We start from the raw sequence: 21812 nt of genomic DNA on the forward strand, positions 1-21812 counted from the left end.
TTGATCTGCAGTTACTGCTGGCGAAGGCACATACCTACCGTATTGCGTGGTGCGTGTAAATAACTGATGTATGCATAGCGTTATGACTTATGAGTAATGAGTAGGTAGGTCACTGGGCAGTGGGCAATGGATGCACGATACTAACAGCCGCACTGCCACACGAATAAACGTTTGTTTATTTTTTATATATTCGTCCTTGTATTTATATTCATTTAACCCGCGCACCGACGGGGGTCTGCGCCAACTTCGCACCGACGGGGGGGGGGGGCGGATGACCCCCCCCCCCCTGAGATCTCGAGAACGAAGCAAGATAGCGACAAGCGGTAAACGGCATCGGATACGCACGGCCAAGATCTACAATTTTTACAAAGGTCATTTTCAGGTCAGGTCAAAGATGACGTCACAGGGGTCGAAAAAGTCAATATGGCGGCGCTAGATATGGAGAGAGTTTTTCTCGAATAACTTTCGAATTAGTCAAGATAGGAACAAACTAAGGGCATCATCGTGATCCTCTCGTCAATCCGCATCGAATGATATATATGTTGACCTCGAAAGGTCAAGGTCAAAGGTTGACCTCAGGTCACGTGACCTTGAGGTCATCATGTATATCATTCGATGCGTCTTGACGAGCTGAACACAATGAGACCATCCACGCGTCTGTATCTTGTTTCTGTACGGAGTTATTGGCCAAAAACCTTTGGTGACCTTTGATGACGTCACATGACCTCACAGCTGCCCAACAGCAAAACAGACCTCAAGGTAGTGAAGGTTGATCGTATATGAAGTCATGTATGGTATATGGGGCCATTCCGACCCGTTTTAGTGGTAAAAAACAGGGAGTTGATTTTTCCCCCATTGACTTATAATGGGGAGGTCGCGAAATTGACCTGACCTTAGGTCGCCGATATCAAAATTCCGAGATATACAAATTGTAGCTACTAATGACCTAATAATATCCTGCGACTTTCAAAGGCCTCTGACATCTACTGTAGCTCTGGCACGGTGACAAAGTTGCAAAAAAGTGACTTGAGGTTGGGTCATTCAAAGTGACCTGGTGACCTGACCTTAAAAGGTAGGAGGTTCAAACTTGCACACCATGTGTAAAATTGATGAGGTTATAGTCATACCAAATTTCGCGGCGCTACGCGCCGCGGTTTTCCCGCTATTTGCGAAAAACCTCAGGGGGGCGGATATCCGCCCCCCCGTCGGTGCGCGGGTTAACATTTATTCACATGTTCATACGGTTTATACCATTTTTATTTGTATTAAGGTATATTTATAGGACAGTGGGCGAGTCGGAGGTCGGATGGACGGTCAGGTCAGACCCGGTGGTGCGTAGGCCAAATGTGCCACCGTCACCCGTCACCAGCATCCTCCGTCTAAGGTACCGTTATAGCATTGCGGATCTACCTTCAAAGGCTTTTAGTCAGTTCAGTCTGCGCCCACCTGGTAAGGCAATTTCAGCCCCCGGATACCGACGGCAACCGCTGTTTGCGGTTCTGAAAACGTAGAAAATAGATGCATTAGCAACTTGAAACATTTAGGTATCTATTCCAAAAAGAACTGGCAGGCAAAAATCTTTCTTTTCAAGCCTGAGTAGCGAGATGACGCACAGCATCTTTAGTTACAGCGTGAAATTATTTGCCTGAGAGGGCCTGTTAATAGCCAAGGTCTGTTTTTCTCACGAGTCTATATCTGCACGCTCCATGTGGGAGCTTCTGACGTGGATACCATAAGATCTCAGCATAAAGAGCTGCATGTATTCAATGTTGATTAACCCTCGCCGGCACAGGCCATTTTGCGTCCTTCGACGCCACAAGGGGGTTGGTACGATCCCCCCCCCCCCGGGCGTTTGGCCCCTGATCGAGTTAAAAAACAACCGTGTTGCCCTGGATGAAAGAAGGCCGATGATACCCAATTTTAACCCTCGCCCATGTAGGGGGGGGGTTGGTGCAACCCCCCCCTGAGGTTTTTCGGAAATAGTGCAAAAACGGCGGCGCGCAGCGCCGCCAAATTTTGGGTACCTTATGGGGCAAACCTTGCGCATCTTTTGATAAAAAAATTTGACCGGGTCATGTCAGGTCACGGAGTTATGACGTCACAAAGGGAACAGCCTCCGGCCGGATTTTCACAAACTGAGTGCCAACGCCCGAGGTTTCCTGCCGGTGGTACGGACATCGGTTGATGGATCGTGATGAAACTTCCCATGCATGTTGGGGCAAGTATTGGCTATCATATGGTATAAGAAACTTGACCGGGTCAGGTCAGGTCACGGAGCTATGACGTCACAAGAGGAACAGCGTCCGGTACTATTTTTGAAAAGCGCCCGAACCACTATTTTGCTAATTCTTGTCACCTCAATGAGAATATGCAGCAATATTAGCTTCTATAGGGAGCAAATGGACCTCCCAAATCCAAAAATACAATCAGATTTCAAAAATTTAAATTTTGATTTTTCGAATTTCTGCCGCCGACTGTGACCTTGCCGACTTCCGGCGCTCCCAACGCGCCATTTTTAGAGCTAGGGAAACGAAATACATACCAAACGATAGAGAATTGATCAAGGAACACGATAGTGAAGGTTTCAAGTCGATATCTCCCACCGTTTTGCCGCAATCGCCGCGGAAAGTTGAAAAAAAGTCTATTTTTCCGAAAATTTGACCTTTGACCGGTCAAAAGTAGGTCAAATGTTGACCTAGGACCAAAAATTATACCACCAATCGCGAGATCTCGTTGAGAGCAATCCGTTGGTTTTTTCCGCTAAGCTCTACGACGCTCCGTTTTCAAACGCCAAGGGGGGGGGTCGCACCAACCCCCCCCCCCTGCATGGGCGAAGGTGGCAGATCGCCGTTTACGGGCGAGGGTTAAGGTCCTAGGTCATCGGTTGACATTCCAGGTCAGGTCAATGAAACAAAAATCGGGAAAATTACCTGTTACAGCGTCGTAAAGGGTGTCTGCTATAGTTTTTTTCGGGGTGCTGATCACGAATATCATGTTAGTTATGATCATAGATGTCTTCATGCATTTAGGCCAGGTCGGTTCAGGTCAGGTCAGGTCAACCAGTAAGGGTTTTGCTGGGTATTCGTAGCTGGCGGCAACCGCCTCTGACAGCTTCGTAACATGTTACGAAGTCACCAAAACTACTTCGCAAATGTTAAATGGTTGCTAAATTCGAAATCAGCTCCGAAAACTAGCCTCGAAACATGTAAAACTCGAAAAAGTGAACCGAGGTCACCAAAGGTTAATGACCTGACCTGACCTTTAGGTGACCTTGACACCCACCCTAATGCATGGAAGCAACATCAAATCACATGTTTGAACGTTTGACACCACGAAGAGCTTGCAAACGCGCGGCTAATGCGAGCGGACATACGCCGAATCGCGATCCCGGCCAAACATGGTCTCGGAAAAGAGGTCACAGGTCAAAGGTCATTTGGGTCAGGGTCATGAAATTTTCAGGGTAGGTGTAAAATTGATCAATGCGAGAGATCCTTAAAGTTTTGTCGCGATCGGCCGCTTTTTACGCGAGTTATTCGCGAAAAACCGTAGGGGGGTTGCATCACACCCCCTGTGCCGGCGAGGGAATAAATAGTCCAGCCCAAAGCTTCATTGGGCAGGTATATAAGGCAAGATAAACATAGGCAGGAGATAGGTACCAACTCGATTGAAATAAGAAGAAAAACGCCACACTCCTTTTTAGCGACCCAGGGTGAGATCCATAGCAAGTGTCCCCTGTCCAGTGTCCATTCAGCAGCTGCAGACAGACACAGCCGCTATCGGCTCTGCTCCGATCCACCAGTCGCTGACGCCAGCCACAGGCCGATGCCTGACGAATTGTTGATGTTTTCCACACCCGGATGTCCTTCACAAAGATAATCCTCCTCACGACAGCGCAGAGAACACAGGCGAGCGACCGTATCGGGCAGAATGTATGTGCATGCAAGTCCGAGACTGAAGCTGAAGGATTATAGTCAGCGGATTGTATCAATGACGTCATAATCGGCGAGCGCCTTCGCCGGCTAGTGCTGGTTATTTGGGGGATACATTATCGGTCATGTCTACCATAAGCTTCTTATGTGCCTCTGAGTTATCAGGCTTTTTGTGCAACTCTGGTCATGGAGGCCTCCTGTAGACGTAGCACCGATTATTTGTACCACGAATAAAGCTGGTATATACTTTGCGGAATAATGCTCATAGAGAACCCTCAGCCACGATCCCTACCTTAGACGCCATGCCTAATAAATATGTTATAGTTAACGATGTATTTGCAACGCTACATGCCTTCAGACGGTAATTATTTCAGTGCTCTCAAAACATGTGCATTGCTCTGGCAGGCATATTTGAATCCGGGAGCAAAGTTTGTTCTGATTCTAGAACTCTGAGTGGTTCGGTTCGGATTCTGTTGAGTGGGCTGATGAATACACTCTGGGATGGGCATTGGGCTAAATTCGACACTATCTGCCCTCCGGTCTTAAGCTGTTCGTCAATATATATGTGAAATACAAACCCTTTCTGACGGATGTTTCAGAAGCGAAAATAGCTACAAACTTACATAAAGTATTAGTTTGATATAGGCGAGCTAGCTCCTGTCTGTGCTTAAAGGGACCCTCCCACCTTAACATTAGTTTTGAGTTGAGATAGCCAAGTTTGTGGCCAGGCTCAGAAACCACCATTTATCTTGGTCGCAACCCCCGCAGCTTTATGGTGTTCAAGAAATTTCTTCCCTCTACTTGCAGGGTGGGACCAGCGTGGTCCCTATCTCTTAACCATTACGGGAATCTGATGACGTCATCAGGCTTTCGAACGTCCGTTATTAAGTTTGACTAAAACGTTTTGTAGCACGCGGTGGTATATGCTATTTGCGCGCAACATTTGCCGCAAACGCCGCACTTCTAAAATAAAGTCGCTAGAAACAGCGGAGATCCCAAAAAGGTAAACAAAAGTAAAAGTCTAATTTCTTGAAAACCGGTGAATATTTTTCGGTGAAATTTGGTAGATATTCGTTTTCGCTCTTTCTGAACCGAGCGACATCACTTTCATGCCAATTCATAAACTTTTTTGAAGGTGGGAGGGCCCCTTTAAATATTTGTCCTACGTACGAAAGACGTGCATGTGCGCAAACGATTGCTTGCTGTGTGAATTTTTCAGGGAAGAATCATCTCCTAAAACGCAAACAACAGACGGTTATGGCATAACCGAGTCTCTGTCCACCGGCCTGTAATCCGATTAGCTCGGATTAGCCTCCCAGACCACTGTGTGGGGCTATGCCCGGAACAATTACATCAGCTAGCCGACCCCCCTCCCCCCCGCCACCGCCGCCGACAAAGGGCTGCCGGCTGCCCCTCCCCAGCGCTGCAGACTCATGGTCAAAGCTGAACTGGCCGGCACGTGGCAACCCAGACAGTCGGCAATCGAGGTCACGTGGCTCTCTCTCTCACGGACCGAGGACGGGGAACGCAGGCACACCACTGACCGCAGACGGGTGGGAACTGGGAACCGGGAGTCACACAGACGGGAAGGGAGTTGGATCTAAGGGAACCACACGGAAGGAAAAGGAATAGGTCAAAGCATCAGCATTCAGCAAGGACTTACCAGCACAACAACAAAAGAGCAGAGACTAGGTACAAAGAGCAGACTGGGAGGGATATTACCGGTCAATTGTGGGTCTAGGAAGGTCGCAGGAAGATAACCATGCCTACGGACTGAGAGATTATCATACGGACTGAAGCAAGTAACCATACGTAACGGGACTAAGAAAGTAAGGCACCATACTGGACAAAGATGAAACCACGCAGACTGAACGGAGACGACACGGACGGGAGACCCGAGCAGTAACCGTGCACACTGCACGGCCCATTCCGTGCGACCCAAATCACGCTCTACCAGTTACGCCGAGTCAGGCTAATTTCAGCTCAACACCTGACATGACATTTAAAAAATATGCTGATCGCCGGCGTTATAACCGTTCAGCCCGCCTCTCTCATCCCTCCCGTATCTGGTCGGGCAACAGCAGCAGTTTCGATCCGACACACACCTGTATCACGTGTATCACGTGATGCAGCCTGTGTAGATGACTGGCACAATATGGCGGTGGTCTGTGGAGCACGCGGCCGGGGCGTGCCGAGGTGTTAGCACAGTCTGTCACCGTCAGCTTCCGTTTACCGTCGGCTCACAAAGGCCGAGACGGGTTGGACGCGGCGGCGGACCGCGTGTCCGAGGCGTGCTGGTGTGGAGACAGACTGAGGAGAGGGGGGAGGGACCGGTGGGCGGTTCACGTGCTCGTGGGTGGAGCGGGATTGTGTGGGCTGGAAGTGTGGACAGGCTGAGGGGTGGCCGACCTGGGGCGTCGGTCTGAGGAGTATTGCAAGGAGTAGGGGAGGGGGTATTGACCCCACCAAGTACTTACATGAACCCGACCGGGCAAAGGGTCCGCCGGTCCATGCTGGAGGAGAGTGACCGCCGGAAGCCACCGTCTCCGGGACGCGAGTTACCTAAGTGTGGAACTACCCAGCGCCGAGCCGGCCGGATGACGTCACACCACGGCCAGTGCCGGCGCGGCGGCAGACTGGCCGAGATTTGGCATGGTCTTAACTTGGCGAAGAGGCATCGGACGCCAAACTTCTGCTGCAGCTATTAATCACATTTCATGCGTTTCTTCCATGTGTATGAGCTATCAAGTCCTTCGAATACCTAATGTGTAGGTGAGCGTACCTGCATTTAGCAGTGTGTGCTATGCTATGTGGATGGGCACATCCGACAGTCGACACACTGCGCAATGGATTCCGATATTGCTTGGCTGATTCTGGCTTTGTGTCTTCGAACGAACCATTGAAAGGGAGGACGTCATTTTTAAAGGTTATTAGGTGCACTCAAACGTTTTAAGATAAGCAACTGCTGATTGAATTTCTGGTGAGGGTTGGTGGAACGCTCTGTTTACAAATGAGTATATCTACCTACCTATAGTTCGTTTTTCTTAAGTTTGCCCTTCACTGTAAACGTCTTTTTGAACAAAGCACGAGAATCGCTAGCTGAATTACTGAGAAAACTGGTTAACGCACATTGTATTGTAGATATGAATAATATTTTCAAAAATAAGTTTTGAACACCGACGATTTAACGTTATGTTAAGCGCCGTGCAATTTATTTATTAGTTCAGACATAATTCCTGAAAAGTCGTCTATCCCTGTGGGGCTGTAGGTATTGGCAAATACGAGCTACGAGTCTGTGAAATAGTAAATATATTTGATGAAATTGATCGTCTGTGAAATCTGGTCAAATCAATGTGCGCCAACCAGTTTTCTCAGTAATTCAGCTAGCAATTCTCGTGCTATGTTCAAAAAGACGTTTACAGTGAAGGGCAAACTTAAGAAAAACGAACTATAGTACCTACCTACCTGCAGTGGCAAATAACTGGGTCGCGGTCAGTTAGGCATGATTCACGAAGTCCCTTATCTTTTATTAGACTTATTAAGCCCAATATGCAACATTTGCGTCTTTTCGCGTTGTATCGGGTAGCAAATGAGAAAATCTGCTTCTTCTCCACGGCCCTCAATTCAAGAAACCGTCCTTTTCCTTATCGCATCATTCCAGAACATAATTTTCAAACATGGGTATCTTCCCCACAAAAAAAACTGAAGCAGTTTCCTTCGGCTCCAATGCGCCGCTCGCCCAGGGAGACGGAAGTGTTATATTCTCGGCGGTCCAGTCTGCATTCTGCAGCACACTCAAACTTGGCGGACCCCCAGCGCACGACTGAACGATTCGTATTGTTGTGAGTGACTGTGACAATTCACTGGTGGTTTCGGAATAATTAACAGGCGGCGCAGCCCAGTGCCTCTTACAATGAATTACAGTGGCGAATGCACTATTGCAGAGAAGAAATGGATTGAGCAGATGCCCAACCTCGCTGTATTATCAACTAAACATTAGGTACGCTTTACATTTTAATCAGGCAATCATGTAAACAAACGACTTGCGAGTTGCGACCCTTCCGCCTTACATAACTCGGCAGAATGCCCCTGAGTCGGCTAAACACTACACTGCATCTCTTCAAACCTTAAGTAATTTACAATTTACCACTCAGCTATGCAACAAGCTTATAATTCACTGCTCAAGTCTCAACCCCTTTTTCCCTATCATCTTTTTGGCACAGTCAATCGCGATCTGCGCTGCCCACTGTCCAGCAAATAATCCGGCCGTCTCCAGTTCTCTGGCAGGGGCTTCCAAACTCAAGCGAACTCGCCGAAGTTTCGCCATTCAATGCGCAGGATCGGTACAATTGAGTTTGAGAGCCTCTGGGTTGGCTCGGCGCGCCTGCGCCGCGCCGTTGGTCCGGCCAAGTACGCGAGTGACGTCATGCTATAAGCGTCATCCCCCGACCAAAGTCACCAATCAGAGCCCTAGAATCGACTTGTAGTTCCACACTTAGGTAACTCGCCTCCGGGACACATTTGTATGGCAATGGCGCCGTGCACTGTGCTGGCGTGACGGGGGATGGAGGGGAGCCAGAGTTTTTAGGAGAGGAGGGGTACGGCTGAAAACAATACAGCACATCCAACCTCAGGGGATTGTCCAGTTTCTGCTCCTATAGTTCTTACTGTCGCGCCCTGAAATATGCTATATAAGGTGCACGAAACTAAAACTCATTTGGGATATCACTGAGATATACTTGAAAATCTATCAGTAGACAGCCGCCCACTGATAGCCATGGCCATTCCCTCATTGGCCATGCTAAAAACCGGCCACATCCTAACTCACTGTCACTTACCGTCAATGTTCCGGAGATAAAACAGCTTCACTCTCCTTACGCCTTCCGTGACCAAAAGGATTACAATTGTCCCCAGATTTATAGGCGGTTACCTATAATTGCTATCATTTTCCAAATGCCTATTTGTCATGGAAATAAATGCTGCGCGGGTGACGCTGACCTTTAGCCGCCCATTGTTAGACATGCCGCAAAGGCGTCCTGCGGTGGGTTGCACGGCAGACTGTAATCAGAGATCCAAAAATAGCCATCCCTTGGGCGGAACATGACTCTGCGCCCCTTGGGATCCGGCTCTACCGCCGACCACAGGAGCATAACGGCACACAAACAGGTCCATTATCCATATCATAGCGCATAATATTCGGTACGTGACCACAAGAATAAGGTGCTCAGGGGGGGGGGGGGGGTAGGTAATGGGTATGGTTACTGATAGAAGATTTTCGTGACATTATCGTTTGATTTGTTTATAGGCTTAGAGATGCGTAACTATACCTATGCTACATGTGATGACGATTTCAGAGGTAAATAAGAATCTGAAACTAAGCAATCATCGACGAAAAATGGCCATTTAATGGAGAAGTTTCACAGAAGGAATCAATTGGTAATATGGGGAAAAAGGCTATTGTGAATCTTTACGAATCGAGACAATGACTAAAGAAGTTCACCTCTAGCGTTCGTTTAGTTCGGACTCCATTGGACTGCCTCGGCCCTCGGGTCAGCTAACACGGAGAAGAAGGACGCTCGGGTCGATGCTCCTTTACATGCAATTATCTTTTCATTGGTATTCATTCAAATGCCCACCCACAGTGCATGTATTCATCAGACAAATGACAGGTTCATGCAAACATGAGAGTGATGGGTGATGAAACACATCGGATAGTGCACTTTTAGATCAAATTCATCATTGGGAATCAAGTCTTTGGATGCGGATCAACAAATGCCCGCTAAAAGCCTATCCTACACTGCATGTGAAACCAGCACCTAAATTGAAAACACGCACATGTATCGAAACTTATCGGGTCGTTTGCGAATTAAACACACGAGATTGAATGCTGTTCTGGTCCGTTTGCCCAACACGTATACCGGCCCAGGCGCGCACACCAAAATGGCAGCCTGCTCTTTCACTGACCGCGAAAGATCCCATGATTTCTCTTGTCGCTCCCCCTTCTATCAATTGCGGGGCCCCTTTCCCCATATCCGTGACCCTCGCCCCCCCCCCCCCCCCCCCCCCCACCCTAGACTGCTGACAGAATCGGTATACAGAAGCAGATGACGGGCGCCGACCGCCACTCCTTGGGAGCGACTGCCAGCGCGCCGCTTTGGATACCGATAACAGAAAGTTATTTCCAGTTCCAGGTGTAAACACGAACTGCTCTCTGGTAGCCATGGCAACGGCGCAGTGAGTGCACGAGCACGCGAGTTGTGACGTCATAAGGACGTGTGAAAGGGACAACGCATAGCATAGCACAGGACGCATAACATGACACATACTATTTGACGTGACACACATTTAGCTGGACGGAGGCGGCCTGCACGGCTGGATATATGACATGTGACACTTTGGTAGCATACAATATGTGATTCGTAGAAGTGAAATTGTTGCAGCATCAGACGGAAACGTAATCAAACGATTCGGAGTACCTGCTGAATTTGTTTTGTACTGTTCTCGCACCGAAACTGACCACTGATCGTTCCTGACGGTTTATCGTGGCAGCGGATGCCTCAGCCGGAACTGCTCCAGTGACTTCAGCAGTGACTCCAGCTGCAGCGTGTAAATAAACACACAAACACATGAGTCACACGGCGAAACATCGGAACTCGGAGCAAGGTCACTGCAACATGGCGGGGTACACTGACATGCGGTCATCAAAACATGACGATGGCTCATGGTGAGATATAAAGACAACGCAGGCTGTTGAAACACAGATGGATTGCTTGTAGCGTCTATTCAAGTATAGTTTGTTTACGCATACTGTCTGTTGTTTACTGTCAACATAGCAAGACAAAACACTGCCAGGGGCGAACAGCTCGTCCCCGTCACATGACAGAAGCAAAAGCATGGTTATGGGCCGGCTGTCAACTTGACCTTTAGTCGATTCCGAGTAAAGTATCCGATGACCATAAAATAGCACCGCGTAAATTATACTAAGAATAACCAGTTATTGCAATCTAAAAGGTCAGTTCAAGTGGTGCTGTTTGGTCGTTTTGGAGGGTACCTATTTTGTCGCAAAGTTTATTTTCACACCAAAACGTATTAAATAATTAACTGTTGCTTTAATTAACTTCAAGCTCATGAGAGGTTTAAATTTCCACTATTTCAAATGATAGAAGAGACAAAATGTCCAAAATAGCTAAGCATTAAGTTCATCTGAGACCGTCATGGCCTTGACATTTGATTCTGAAATAGTTAATTCGGCACCCAAACGATCGGTACCGCGGCCTCGTCTCGCCAAATTAAACCCTCGCCGAACCTATTGGTTTTGTACATACTATTGATCGATAGTTTGGTATGACCCTCCTTGCCGTTTCGCCCCTAATTGAGCTGGAGCCTTGAGGAAAAAAAAAAACGAACGTGTGCGCCATACAGAACGCAGCGACTGATACCCGATTTTAAGGTTTTAGGTGAACCTGATCACTTGACCTGACTTCTGAGGTCAGGTCAAGTGAGGTCTTTTGGTAAATAACTTCGCCTTAAACGACCACATGGAGTCAGGATTTTGGCATCATCGTGTTTGGTTAGCTACGGTGCGCCGAATGGCATACTTTTTGTTCGGGTGAGGTCATCTTAGGTGTTGATCTCGGGTCAATGTAAGTTCAGAGCCCTTCAGGTCACGAAATTGGTCGAAGGAGGTCATATAGCATTTCATTCGATACGGTGCAGTCTTCTCAAATCCATTGGTAGCTTTCCCAACTCGCTAGCTCAATTTGATCGCGAGTAATTGACCAGAAACTCCTATGACCTAAGTGACGTCATAGATGACGTCACGCAAGGTCAACAATGCAAAATTAAAGCATCAAAACTCAAACCTTACAAGGAGTACATACATGAAATGACGATTCCGTGTGTTTGAGATAGCTTTAGATCATTCTCGGCGCTAAAATCAGAGTTAATAGCATATGTAATAAATTAAATAACAGTATTTCCCCAAATTACAATGTTGAGGTCACGTGATCGACCTGAACTCATGTGACCTTTCTTTGGGAAATATCCAAGATATACAAGTTGTGAGATCTCTGGAGGATACTAGGTCCTGTAATTTTCATCTCCCTGTGAAAGCTCCGCTCTGGCACTGACGGTGTTGCGAAAATGCGACGTTTTAATACCGTGCAGAGATTCACTTATGACGTCATAGGTCAGTGACCTGACCTGGCCTGAAAATACCGTTGGTTTCACAAGATCCGTCTTGAAGCAAGGGCATGTATGATAAGTTTCAGCTTTCCATCTCCGGTGTGCTCCGAGGTATCGCGAAAAAAAAAACCTATGCCGCCCCCCCCCTCCCGGCCGGCGAGGGTTAAAAAAAGATTACTTAGCCTGGGTCAAACTCTAAACTGACGCTTGGCGGCGACCCTAGATCCTAGATAACATTCAACAGAGTCAATCCTGTCCTGTCTGACCTACAGTGGCTCTCGTTTTACCCTCATAGGACCTGAGCTAGCGTCTTCATTGGACGGTAATGGTGCCCTCTCGGCCAATGAAATCGCACCATTCAGCTGATGTCAGCTGGGGCGATGAAACTCTGACGCCTTTATCTCAGCATTATCAGTAGGGGCAGCGATAGGCAGGTCACTGGAGAGACATTACACGAAAAGCGACAGACGGCTGGGCTCGGCCAGGCACTCAGACCAGCGCTGCTGCCTGCTCACTAGCGTCACCACACAATCGTAGAAGGAACTACAGCCACCCTAGATGACGCTGTCTTTCGCTCGCAGCTCCTGGCCGAGGGTGGCAGCGAGACCCGTTGAATAATAACTGAGCCTGCACGATTGGGGTTATGTCAGCTAATAAAATATTCATTCCAGCCTGGTGTCTATAGATCTATGAGAGTTGTAATGAAGGTCATAACAGTACCCACCAGAGTTATTCTTTGTTTTGATTTGTAGGGCTGGCCTTTCGGTTTAGCGAAACCTTTGCAGACATCATCGAGAGAATGCATGGAATCAGGGGAAACATTGGCCTGAGACGCCATCCTGGTGCATCACCGGGACTGCGACCGTCACGTGGACAGGTCACCCAGTCCCGCAGCGGCCACTCCACCGCAGTGAGCATGCCCCTGAGGAGCCACTCACGTCGGATGAAGGTGACCGTCTATCCCTGATCAGGGGGCTCGGTGTGTTGAGGAATGTGGAGAATTAGATTGTCCTGAGGATGGAAAAGAGGGAGTGATGAGAGCTCTTGTGATGAAAAGTAGTGACATGGGTCATATCACAGACATGGGCCCACCGCATTGTTTGCTACGGGGAGTTCAAAAACCGTCCAACGTCATTTTCTGTGAACTACTAGCAAGTCAGCCAAAGTTCGCTCTTCCCGCATCTCCTCACCACCCCACAAAAACCGCCATCTACCTCTATGATCCTCTCCCCGAGGCACTCTTACCTCGAGCAGTCGCCGGGAGGACTCCCTCAGCTGGCCGCGTGGACTGGAGGCGGGACGCAGCTGACCCGACTGTATGCGGCGCACCACTGCCGAGACGTCCCGCTGCAGCTGATCGCCGTCACGCACTCTGGAAAACAGTGAAATGGATAAATGTTTTAATGGTCAGATATAATAATCGATAGATCGAATGACGCCCAACTAAGTTACATCAAATTCTAACCTCAGAAAAGCTTATCACCTTCATTTGGCTATTAATTTCTAAATCAGTAGCGATTATCTCAGAAGCTATAGAACGTGCCTTGCAGATCAAGTCATATCGACTAGTTACTTCGGCCAGGTCAGCGTTAGCTCATGCAGCACAACTTACCGTTCGGCCCAGGAGCGTTTGACGTTCATTGGCGCATCCGGCTGCAACAGTGCAAAATGAAACGCATTCTCAGCCCACATCGGTTTACGCAAACACAAATTGTAGCCACAATCCACATGCTATTATAACTTATAAGAACCCAACACACTTGAACCATTACAATTCACGGATCAGAATGCCAATAAAAGAAAACTCGTATGTGAATAAGGGGCGGAAGTATCTTTTCGAGCTTATCGGTGAGGCAGCATTTCTATTTAAATCGGCCGAAACATATTCTAGAATCGGAGCGTGCGTCTAAATGTAGTGGTTTGTTTAACCCTCAGAGCTCACCTGAGTTGGTTGGCCCGGCTCTAGCAGAGTCTGACCCTCACCTGAGTCGGTTGTCACGGCTCTAACGGACACTGACCCTCACCTGAGTCGGTTGTCACGGCTCTAACGGACACTGACTCTCACCTGAGTTGGTTGTCCCGGCTCGGGTGGACAGTGGGTGACCAGAATTTGACCCTACCTGAGTTGGTTGGCCCGGCTCGGGCGGACAGTGGGTGACCAGAATTTGACCCTACCTGAGTTGGTTGGCCCGGCTCGGGCGGACACTAACCCTCACCTGAGTCGGTTGTCCCGGCTCGGGTGGACAGTGGGCCACCAATGGATCGGCCGAGAGCGGGCGGCCCGGACTGTCGTAAGGGGTGACCAGCGGACCGCAGCGTAGACCTGCAACGGGCGAGAGCAATCACATCATATAACATATATATCGCCCTTAGATGAAGTAACGCTAATGCAAGCAAGTTAACAATGGTATGGTAGTAGTGACAATGGAAACGCTAATTCATTTTTTCGTTTCTTGGACGAAACTGGAATGTATGCATCGTGCTGATTGATAAGTGCTTACCGTCAGATGCGTATTTCACGGTTCGGAAGAACAGCTCTTTCTGCATCTTTCTCGCCTTTTCTCTCCAATTACTCAGAAATATCGTATCACTGAAATGGTAAAATAACAGGGCGGTCTTTTTTGTCACATTTGTAAACTGTAGGTAAGTAGGACATCAGATACATGACACTCCAGTGTTCGCTGTAAACAATGCTAAGGTTTCATTATTTTTCGATGATTTTATCGCTGCTCTCCTGGCATTTACATAATCGTAACACATTGGAAAGAACGGCAGCATTTAATTACAAAATATTGCTTTCAATATCTGTTCCAATAACAATATTTAGCTATTCCCTAACAATAGCAATTTTAAGCAAAATATTTTAATATTGTGTTCCATTGATCGTAACTTACCTTAACATGAAAAACATCGAACAGCCTGCAGTATCAAGCAACAGCGGCACCTTACATAAGAGTACCTAATTGATAGGCAATCATCATTGGTTGATGTATTGTATTGTATTAACCCGCGCCCCGTAGGGCTACCGGCGGACCCTACCACCCGTAGGGGGGGGGGGCGTTTCGGCCCCCCCCTAAGATCTCGGAAAGTTACCGGCCGATTTTCAAAATTCAAACGGTGTTCGATAGCCCCACCCGGGAACTACCTTGTGACCAAATTTCATTGACCTAGGTCAAACCGATGACGTCACAGGTCAGGTCAAAGGTCAGATTTTCACCGTTCACAGGCATTTCAAGAAATGTGTTGTGAAATCGAGTAAATTGGTAATTTATTGAAAACCATCGATGGTACATTGTTCGTCAACACATACTTTGCTATCTGAGGTCACTGATACCAGGTCAGGTCACAGTGAGGTCAGGTCACCGGGGGTCACATTATGAAAGTGTCGTGTGATACATGTTTTATGGTCTATTTTACATGACAAATGCGATTATGTGGGTTAGGTAGCCTTTGGGGCCAGCCTAGGTCACGTTTTGGTGAAGGTCAGGTCAAGGTCAGGTCAAATTAGGTCAAATTTCAAAGTTGATATTTTTGCATAAAATGGGTATCGATTCGATGCAGCTTGTCACGGGGAGTCCAATGGTGGTCTTTGTTTTGCTCTACGAGGTCTAGAATTGCCAAAAATTGAGTTTGAAAATTTGACGTCATCATTTTTGAACAGTTTTTTCGCTATAACTTGGCTAAAAAACGAGGTATCGATCTGAAATTTGGTATGTAGATAGAAGACGGTAGGTACTATCACATATATTTCGGTTTTTTCGAAAATCAAAAAACTTTTTGGATTTTTTGGCTTATATATCCAAAAAAATGCATTTTTGATTTTTTGGGGTCAAAACTCAAAAATTTCAAAAATCCGAGATAGCAGTTTTGTAGCCCTGTCAATTCTACACCTTTTGTGTCTTGATCATTTTTCTGTATCTTCAAAGCTGTAGGCCTGACAGGTCTTCTCGCGAAGGTCTTTTTTCGGTCGAAAATGACAGAACATGACGTCATTCTAACGTCATTTGTGGCCAACCTATCATAGCCTCTGGAAAAATTTTTGGTCACAATGTGTAAATTGATGCCCGGAGGGGTCCTGAAAGTTTGGTGGCGATATCTCCAGCCGTTTAGGAGATATCGACCGAAAAGGACAGGGGGGGCCGTTTCGGCCCCCCCTACGGGGCGCGGGCATTTAATAATAAGCACTTCAATCGTATGGATCTTTTGAACCGAAGAGCAGAAAAATGGGCCTGAACTATTATCAATAATAATGCGTGCGTATGCCTCCGCAATAATGTCCGTGAAGTTGGCGAAATATCACAATTATACCAACAGACTTGCGTTGCTTTTCTGCGTACCTCTGCCTCTGAAGAAGCCAGAGCCGCCGCTGTCGCTCCAGTTTTCTGAGCTGGAGCTGTCGGTCGTCGGGTTCGAGCTGCAACTCGGGACACGGAGGGAAACAAGGTACCCTGGAACGAAAACACCGGTCAAAACTCCGCGAATCAAAGACCACCACGGCTGCCAAAGATTGAACACGGACGGCACAGGCCGGCCAAAACGGTAAGCAAAGACCTGCGCTAAACAGAAACTTTTTTGTTCACTCCCTGCAGTTTCCCGAACAACTCATAAGGCATATTTGATGCATGAATTTTGCTATTCAAAGATGCTTCCATCGGAATGTGCTGCAAGAAGTCGTTATGGCTGCCTGAATAAGGTTATAAAAGTAAAATCATTGTCCGTTTCATCATTATTCATTACTGCCATGCTAGGTATGAGGCACGTAAAATCCTACCCGTTTGCTGTTCTATGTTTATGTTTGCTATCAGGATTTCAGGTAACAGAGTGGTATGATTTCCCATAGTAGGCGCTCAAACGTAAGCATATTAGGAAACAACTACAAGGTCTTAGTCCTTGCGAACGTAAAGGCCACTGCTTGTTGGTTCAACACCACATTGCCTTTCCTACCTCGCAGCGGGACGAGTCGTCTCCTCAGCCGATTGCTCCCATTTGGACACTTTCCTAGTCTGAAAGCAAACACAAATCGCCAGCGGGCTGGAAATGTCACATGAGAAATCATCGGCGGCGCCGAGTTCACGCGCCTCTCCCCCGGGCTCCATTAGCCGGCATACACTAAAAGGTGACCTCCTCAGGGAGGCCGCCAATCAGCCGGGAGGCCATTTACGGCGCCGCGGAGACGGTGGAAGCGCGGCGGCGTGCCATTTGCGGCCGGCCCCACTGTTGGCGGCAAACTTTGCCCGTGTGTGCCGAGCTCGAATGCCAATGTTGCGACGGGGGCTTCGTTTCCTTTGTGTCTAATGTGAGACGCGGCGTATACGGTCGAGTTTCTCTAGGGTAACGGGCGAGCACAAATTTGACGCGGCGGGTGACAGAAGTTGTGACAAACGCGATATATCCTAACTTGGACAGTGAATCCAATTTTCGGTGGCTGACTGAACTTATTAGCTGGTTTCAACTGCTGAGCGTTGTAGCTGATAAAGTCGGACTGGGCCTGGCGCGGTTTTCAGAAGTCAAACATTAAACAATGGAGCATAAGTTATGAAGGTGCCTTGTTGGACCTCAAACAGCATGTCCAGCGTGTTGCGTTCTGCATATAAACATCAAGCAATGGGAGGTTATATAATTTCCTCGCCGAATCTATAGGCCGGCCCGTGGTGAACCAGTTGGTAGTCGATCCTGCCTTTGCTGGAGCTCTTTGAGCTCTCTGACCTACCTTTTTGGTCCTCTGCTGACGCCGCCGAGGGTGCCGAGAAGCCCGGTCGGTTTCTTTGATCCCGCTCAGATGGTGCTCGGCTGACCTGACCCTGACCTCTGGCCGCCGTCCGGTCTCCTGGCTCGGCAGAGGCGGCTCCAACCTGACCAGACGGAGAGGTACGGCCCGCCTCTGGCCCGCCGCTGCGCCAGGACTGAGGTATACCTGTCCCAAAACAGACACTGTGCAGTTACACAGGCATGGTACGCAATCGGAAAAAATGAATAAGGTGCAGTGAGAGGAATGGCATCTTCAGGGATCAGTGGTATATGAGATACAGTACAGGACAAGCTGCAGCGATTTTTCGTCTAGTACTCATCGTCAAGATTGTTCCAAAATAATTGAAATAATTTTGGGTCTCGGTAGGGGCGGCCAGCAGTTGTCCAAAACTAGCCTGACTGTGGATGCCCACCTTTTTCGGCGACGTCTCTCCCGTCCGCTGCCGCCGCTCGGCGCCGGTATCGTCCGGTCCGGCGGCCGGTCCGGGCCGCTGCTGCTGCTGCTGCCGCTGCTGCTCGGTCGGAGGAGGCACAGGCACGCTGACCAGCGCGCTACCTGCCTGGCCCTCCAGGCCGGGCATCGAGACGGCCAGGCGCAGCGTCCGCCTCTGACCGCCAGCAGGGTCACCCGCGGACCGGCCGGCGGAGGTCTGACCGGCCGGGTCGGCACAGGGCGATACGTCCAGCGCCGCTGTCTCAGCAGACACTTCACTGACACCACGCTCATCATACTCCTCCTCCTCTGCTTCACCTTCTCCTTCCTCGCTCGCTTCCTCTTCATCTTCTTCGACGCTGGGGTTTTCGCTGAGTCGCTGTTTCTCTTCAGTACCAGAGGATTTGCTCGTGTCTCTGGCACCAGTAGCGCTTTGATCCTTATCATCCTGCGCACCATAAGTGCCCTGATCCCTGTTGATCCCTCGATCGAAAACACGCTGATCTCGGCTGTCTCCTGGATCAGCAGTGCAGTGATCTGCGCTGCCCTCGGAGAATCTGACGCTACGGGCTGGGTCGTTTGTAGCGTTGAGAGTGCGGCGGTCTGTCGGTCGAGCGGGCTCCGTGCCTTCGTTCAGAATCGCAATCGATTGTACACTGATGGCTGCAAATGAAATCGGAAAAATATTCTAAAGAAAAGCCCAAGGCTTCACAAAGGCATAGTTTCGACACACCTCTCGTATGCAGCCACTTGGACGACGACTTTTTTAAATGTTTGAAACCGTCTTTTTTCTTGATTTCCTTTTAGACAACGGCATGCCTGCTTTTAAAGATATATCAAATGTATTGTCGCTCTGATGTAAGGTTGATAATAAATACAACATGTGCGACGTATCGGATTACATACGTTCTAGGAATATGCATGCCACGTTAAGTCATGGCAAGCGCCAGTAACATTTTTCGGAGAATTTAGTTCTCTTCATTACTGCTGGTAATTCCATTTGGTCAAGGGCTATATCGATTATCTGACACGACATTGTATGCTATGACAATTAGCGCAAGGTAGATTAGTCTTGCCAAAATGAATAAAAAAATACTTAAAAGACATATTTATTTTTTTGCAGGATTATGCAGCAGTACCCCGTGAGCTGACGCTGTCATGTCGCATAACACACATTGTGACAAACCGAGCCGTCCCGTATGTTCCACCGGGAAGTTTTGAGAATGAAGACAAAGTTAGCAGAGCTGTCACTGGCTGAAGGAGCGGGGACCCGAGGGAGACCAAGTTTCTCTGTCGGCACACACCAGGGTCCGCAGAGCGTGTGAGGTCGGCAGCCGAGGGTCGCGGGGCCAGAGATACTTGGTTTGTGCACCATAATATGCGGTGGGTGGGTGTGAGGACATGCATTGGACGGAGCCTCTGCAGTAGGTTTAGCGGGTAGTCCAAAGTGTCAATTCAGATTCATTGCAAAGTTGAAATGTGTTTTATGTTGAATCTGGTAAGCAAACTAGACTGCATGAACTCTTGGTCATGGCCTCTCAACTCGACAGCCAGCTTCTCTGCGATGCAGATTGCAGAAATTATGGAGAAATTATGAGGCCGTTGATGCAGAAATTATGGAGACACCATGCTCGCGGCTGCGTTTCTGAAGAACGTTAAGCCATTAAGCCCATGAGAACTCTGCACCCTCTCTCGTCGTGCGTGAGCCTTCGTCCAAGAAATTAGCAATTCTGAACAGCTGATACATATTGAAACGAGCTTTGCATTCATTGACATTCACTTAGACAGAAGCTCAGCCCTGAACGCGCGAAGTCGGAATTCATTAGTGGAAAATAGATGAAGTGGGAAGAGTGAATTGTGTGGATTTACTAATGCGCGGGCGTGATTTATGCGTGAACGATGTTTTGGGGGAATATTTCACAAGAGAGACACAGAAGAGAGAAATAAGAGGCATGAAAAGAGATGAGAGAGAGAGAGAGAGAGAGAGAGAGAGAGAGAGAGAGAGAGAGAGAGAGAGAGAGAGAGAGAGAGAGAGAGAGAGAGAGAGAGAGAGAGAGAGAGAGAGAGAGAGAGAGAGAGTCGGATATTGACAGACGCCTTCAAACCTGTCCATGATATACGATCACAGAAGATCACCCAGACCTACCCTTAACAATATATACAGCGTCCCCACATATATACCTGCCTGTCGGCGTCCGTTAGAAGTCCTCTCAGGTAGTGCTGCACCCTCGGCCAGCCGGCCTGGGTTACCTCGTCCGGTGGAAACAGCAGAGGGTTGCCCGAGTAGCTGACTGACTGCAGTCGCGTCAACAGAGCTGCCGAGCCAGCGAGGAAAGGAGCGGATCAGTGAGGACGGAGCGGGGAGCGAATTCCATCCGGCCGTAATAATGTGTCAGCGGAATTCAGAATGGCGACAAACGCTGTGGCCGATGGTATTGATTTCAGCATACCAGCGTTCAAAGACATGACGAGTTTGAGGACGTCTTTTTACTGACGAGTCTGTTGCAATCGCTGAACTTTATGAGTTGTTCAGAATGGTGATTGGGGCCTAGATTGAAATTCGGATTCGATTGATATCGCTCCTTGCTGCAGCGGGGAGCGTGTTCACGACACGGCTTCTTTATGGCGGCGCTGTGGCTGACGGTTATGACGAACGACTGCAATATGAGAGCCGCCGTAACGGACGGCGATCAGGCGAGATGTGCATAGCGGAAAATGTGGCTATTAATCAATTCCATTCTTGGAGACTCGCTGCTGCTAAAAAAAGCAAGCGAACAATTCCCCATTGTCTAGCTACAAGAACACCCAATGGCACTGAATTTAGGTATAAATACAAATAAGCAAGACTTAATGACTTTGGTATCCAACATGGTGAGCCATCACATAAATAAAATTCTAAGAGTTATGTGCATTGATAACCGCTGCTTTGCGACACATACCGAGCTGCGGCGGCAGGACTGATATCCTTGTCCTGCAGCAGCAGCACCTGCAGGTGTGCCAGCTGAGCGATAGCGGCCGGCAGCGTGTCCAGCAGGTTGTCCGCACGTCCAGGTAGGTCAGCAAGGGCAGGCAGCTGCCCAGGGAGTCGGGCAGCGACCTCAGACGGTTACCGGTCAGATAGAGGTGCTGCGGAACGATGCAGGAGCATCACGTCAATACGAGTATTATGAGCGGATAACCGGTGGTGGTTTGAAAGTTAAATTCGAAAGGTGACCCTCTAAATGGTTGGAAAGGCTGGTTAATCGCCAATCGGCCCCTAGAAGTACATAGACCATGATAACATGCAGCAGTATCAATAGACGCCATGTTCAGCCTTAGTCGGCAGCAGTTATATTCAATGTTGCCGTGGAACCGCTACAGACACGACTGAACTTAAGGTTGGACTCAGTGTGGCACAGGTCGCAGGTCGATTGGCTATCTATCACGGTGTGGGGGTCTAGAATTTGTGGTTCGGATCCAAACGACCATCGTTCGGTAAATGGATGGCAGGCGGTCGGGGCGGAACGGCGGACTCGGAA

At 48.5% G+C, this 21812-nt stretch overlaps 1 protein-coding gene across 1 annotated transcript; it reads right to left on the reverse strand.

Annotated features, from left to right (window-relative positions):
* Positions 1–9552: 9552 nt before the first annotated feature.
* LOC122366907 lies at positions 9553–18953 on the reverse strand. The gene is made up of 9 exons (XM_043339565.1): positions 18275–18953; positions 17824–18027; positions 17058–17116; positions 16451–16561; positions 14615–14703; positions 14330–14436; positions 13726–13766; positions 13359–13485; positions 9553–10526 (listed from the first exon to the last, which is right to left on the reverse strand). The coding sequence occupies exons 1-9, from the start codon at positions 18440–18442 to the stop codon at positions 10467–10469; spliced, it is 966 nt and encodes a 321-aa protein (XP_043195500.1). The 5' UTR covers positions 18443–18953; the 3' UTR covers positions 9553–10466.
* Between the last annotated feature and the right edge of the window lie 2859 nt (positions 18954–21812).

This window comes from Amphibalanus amphitrite, unplaced genomic scaffold (assembly GCF_019059575.1).
Source record: "Amphibalanus amphitrite isolate SeventyFive unplaced genomic scaffold, NRLGWU_Aamphi_draft 000838F_arrow, whole genome shotgun sequence".
Classification (NCBI taxonomy): domain Eukaryota; kingdom Metazoa; phylum Arthropoda; class Thecostraca; order Balanomorpha; family Balanidae; genus Amphibalanus; species Amphibalanus amphitrite.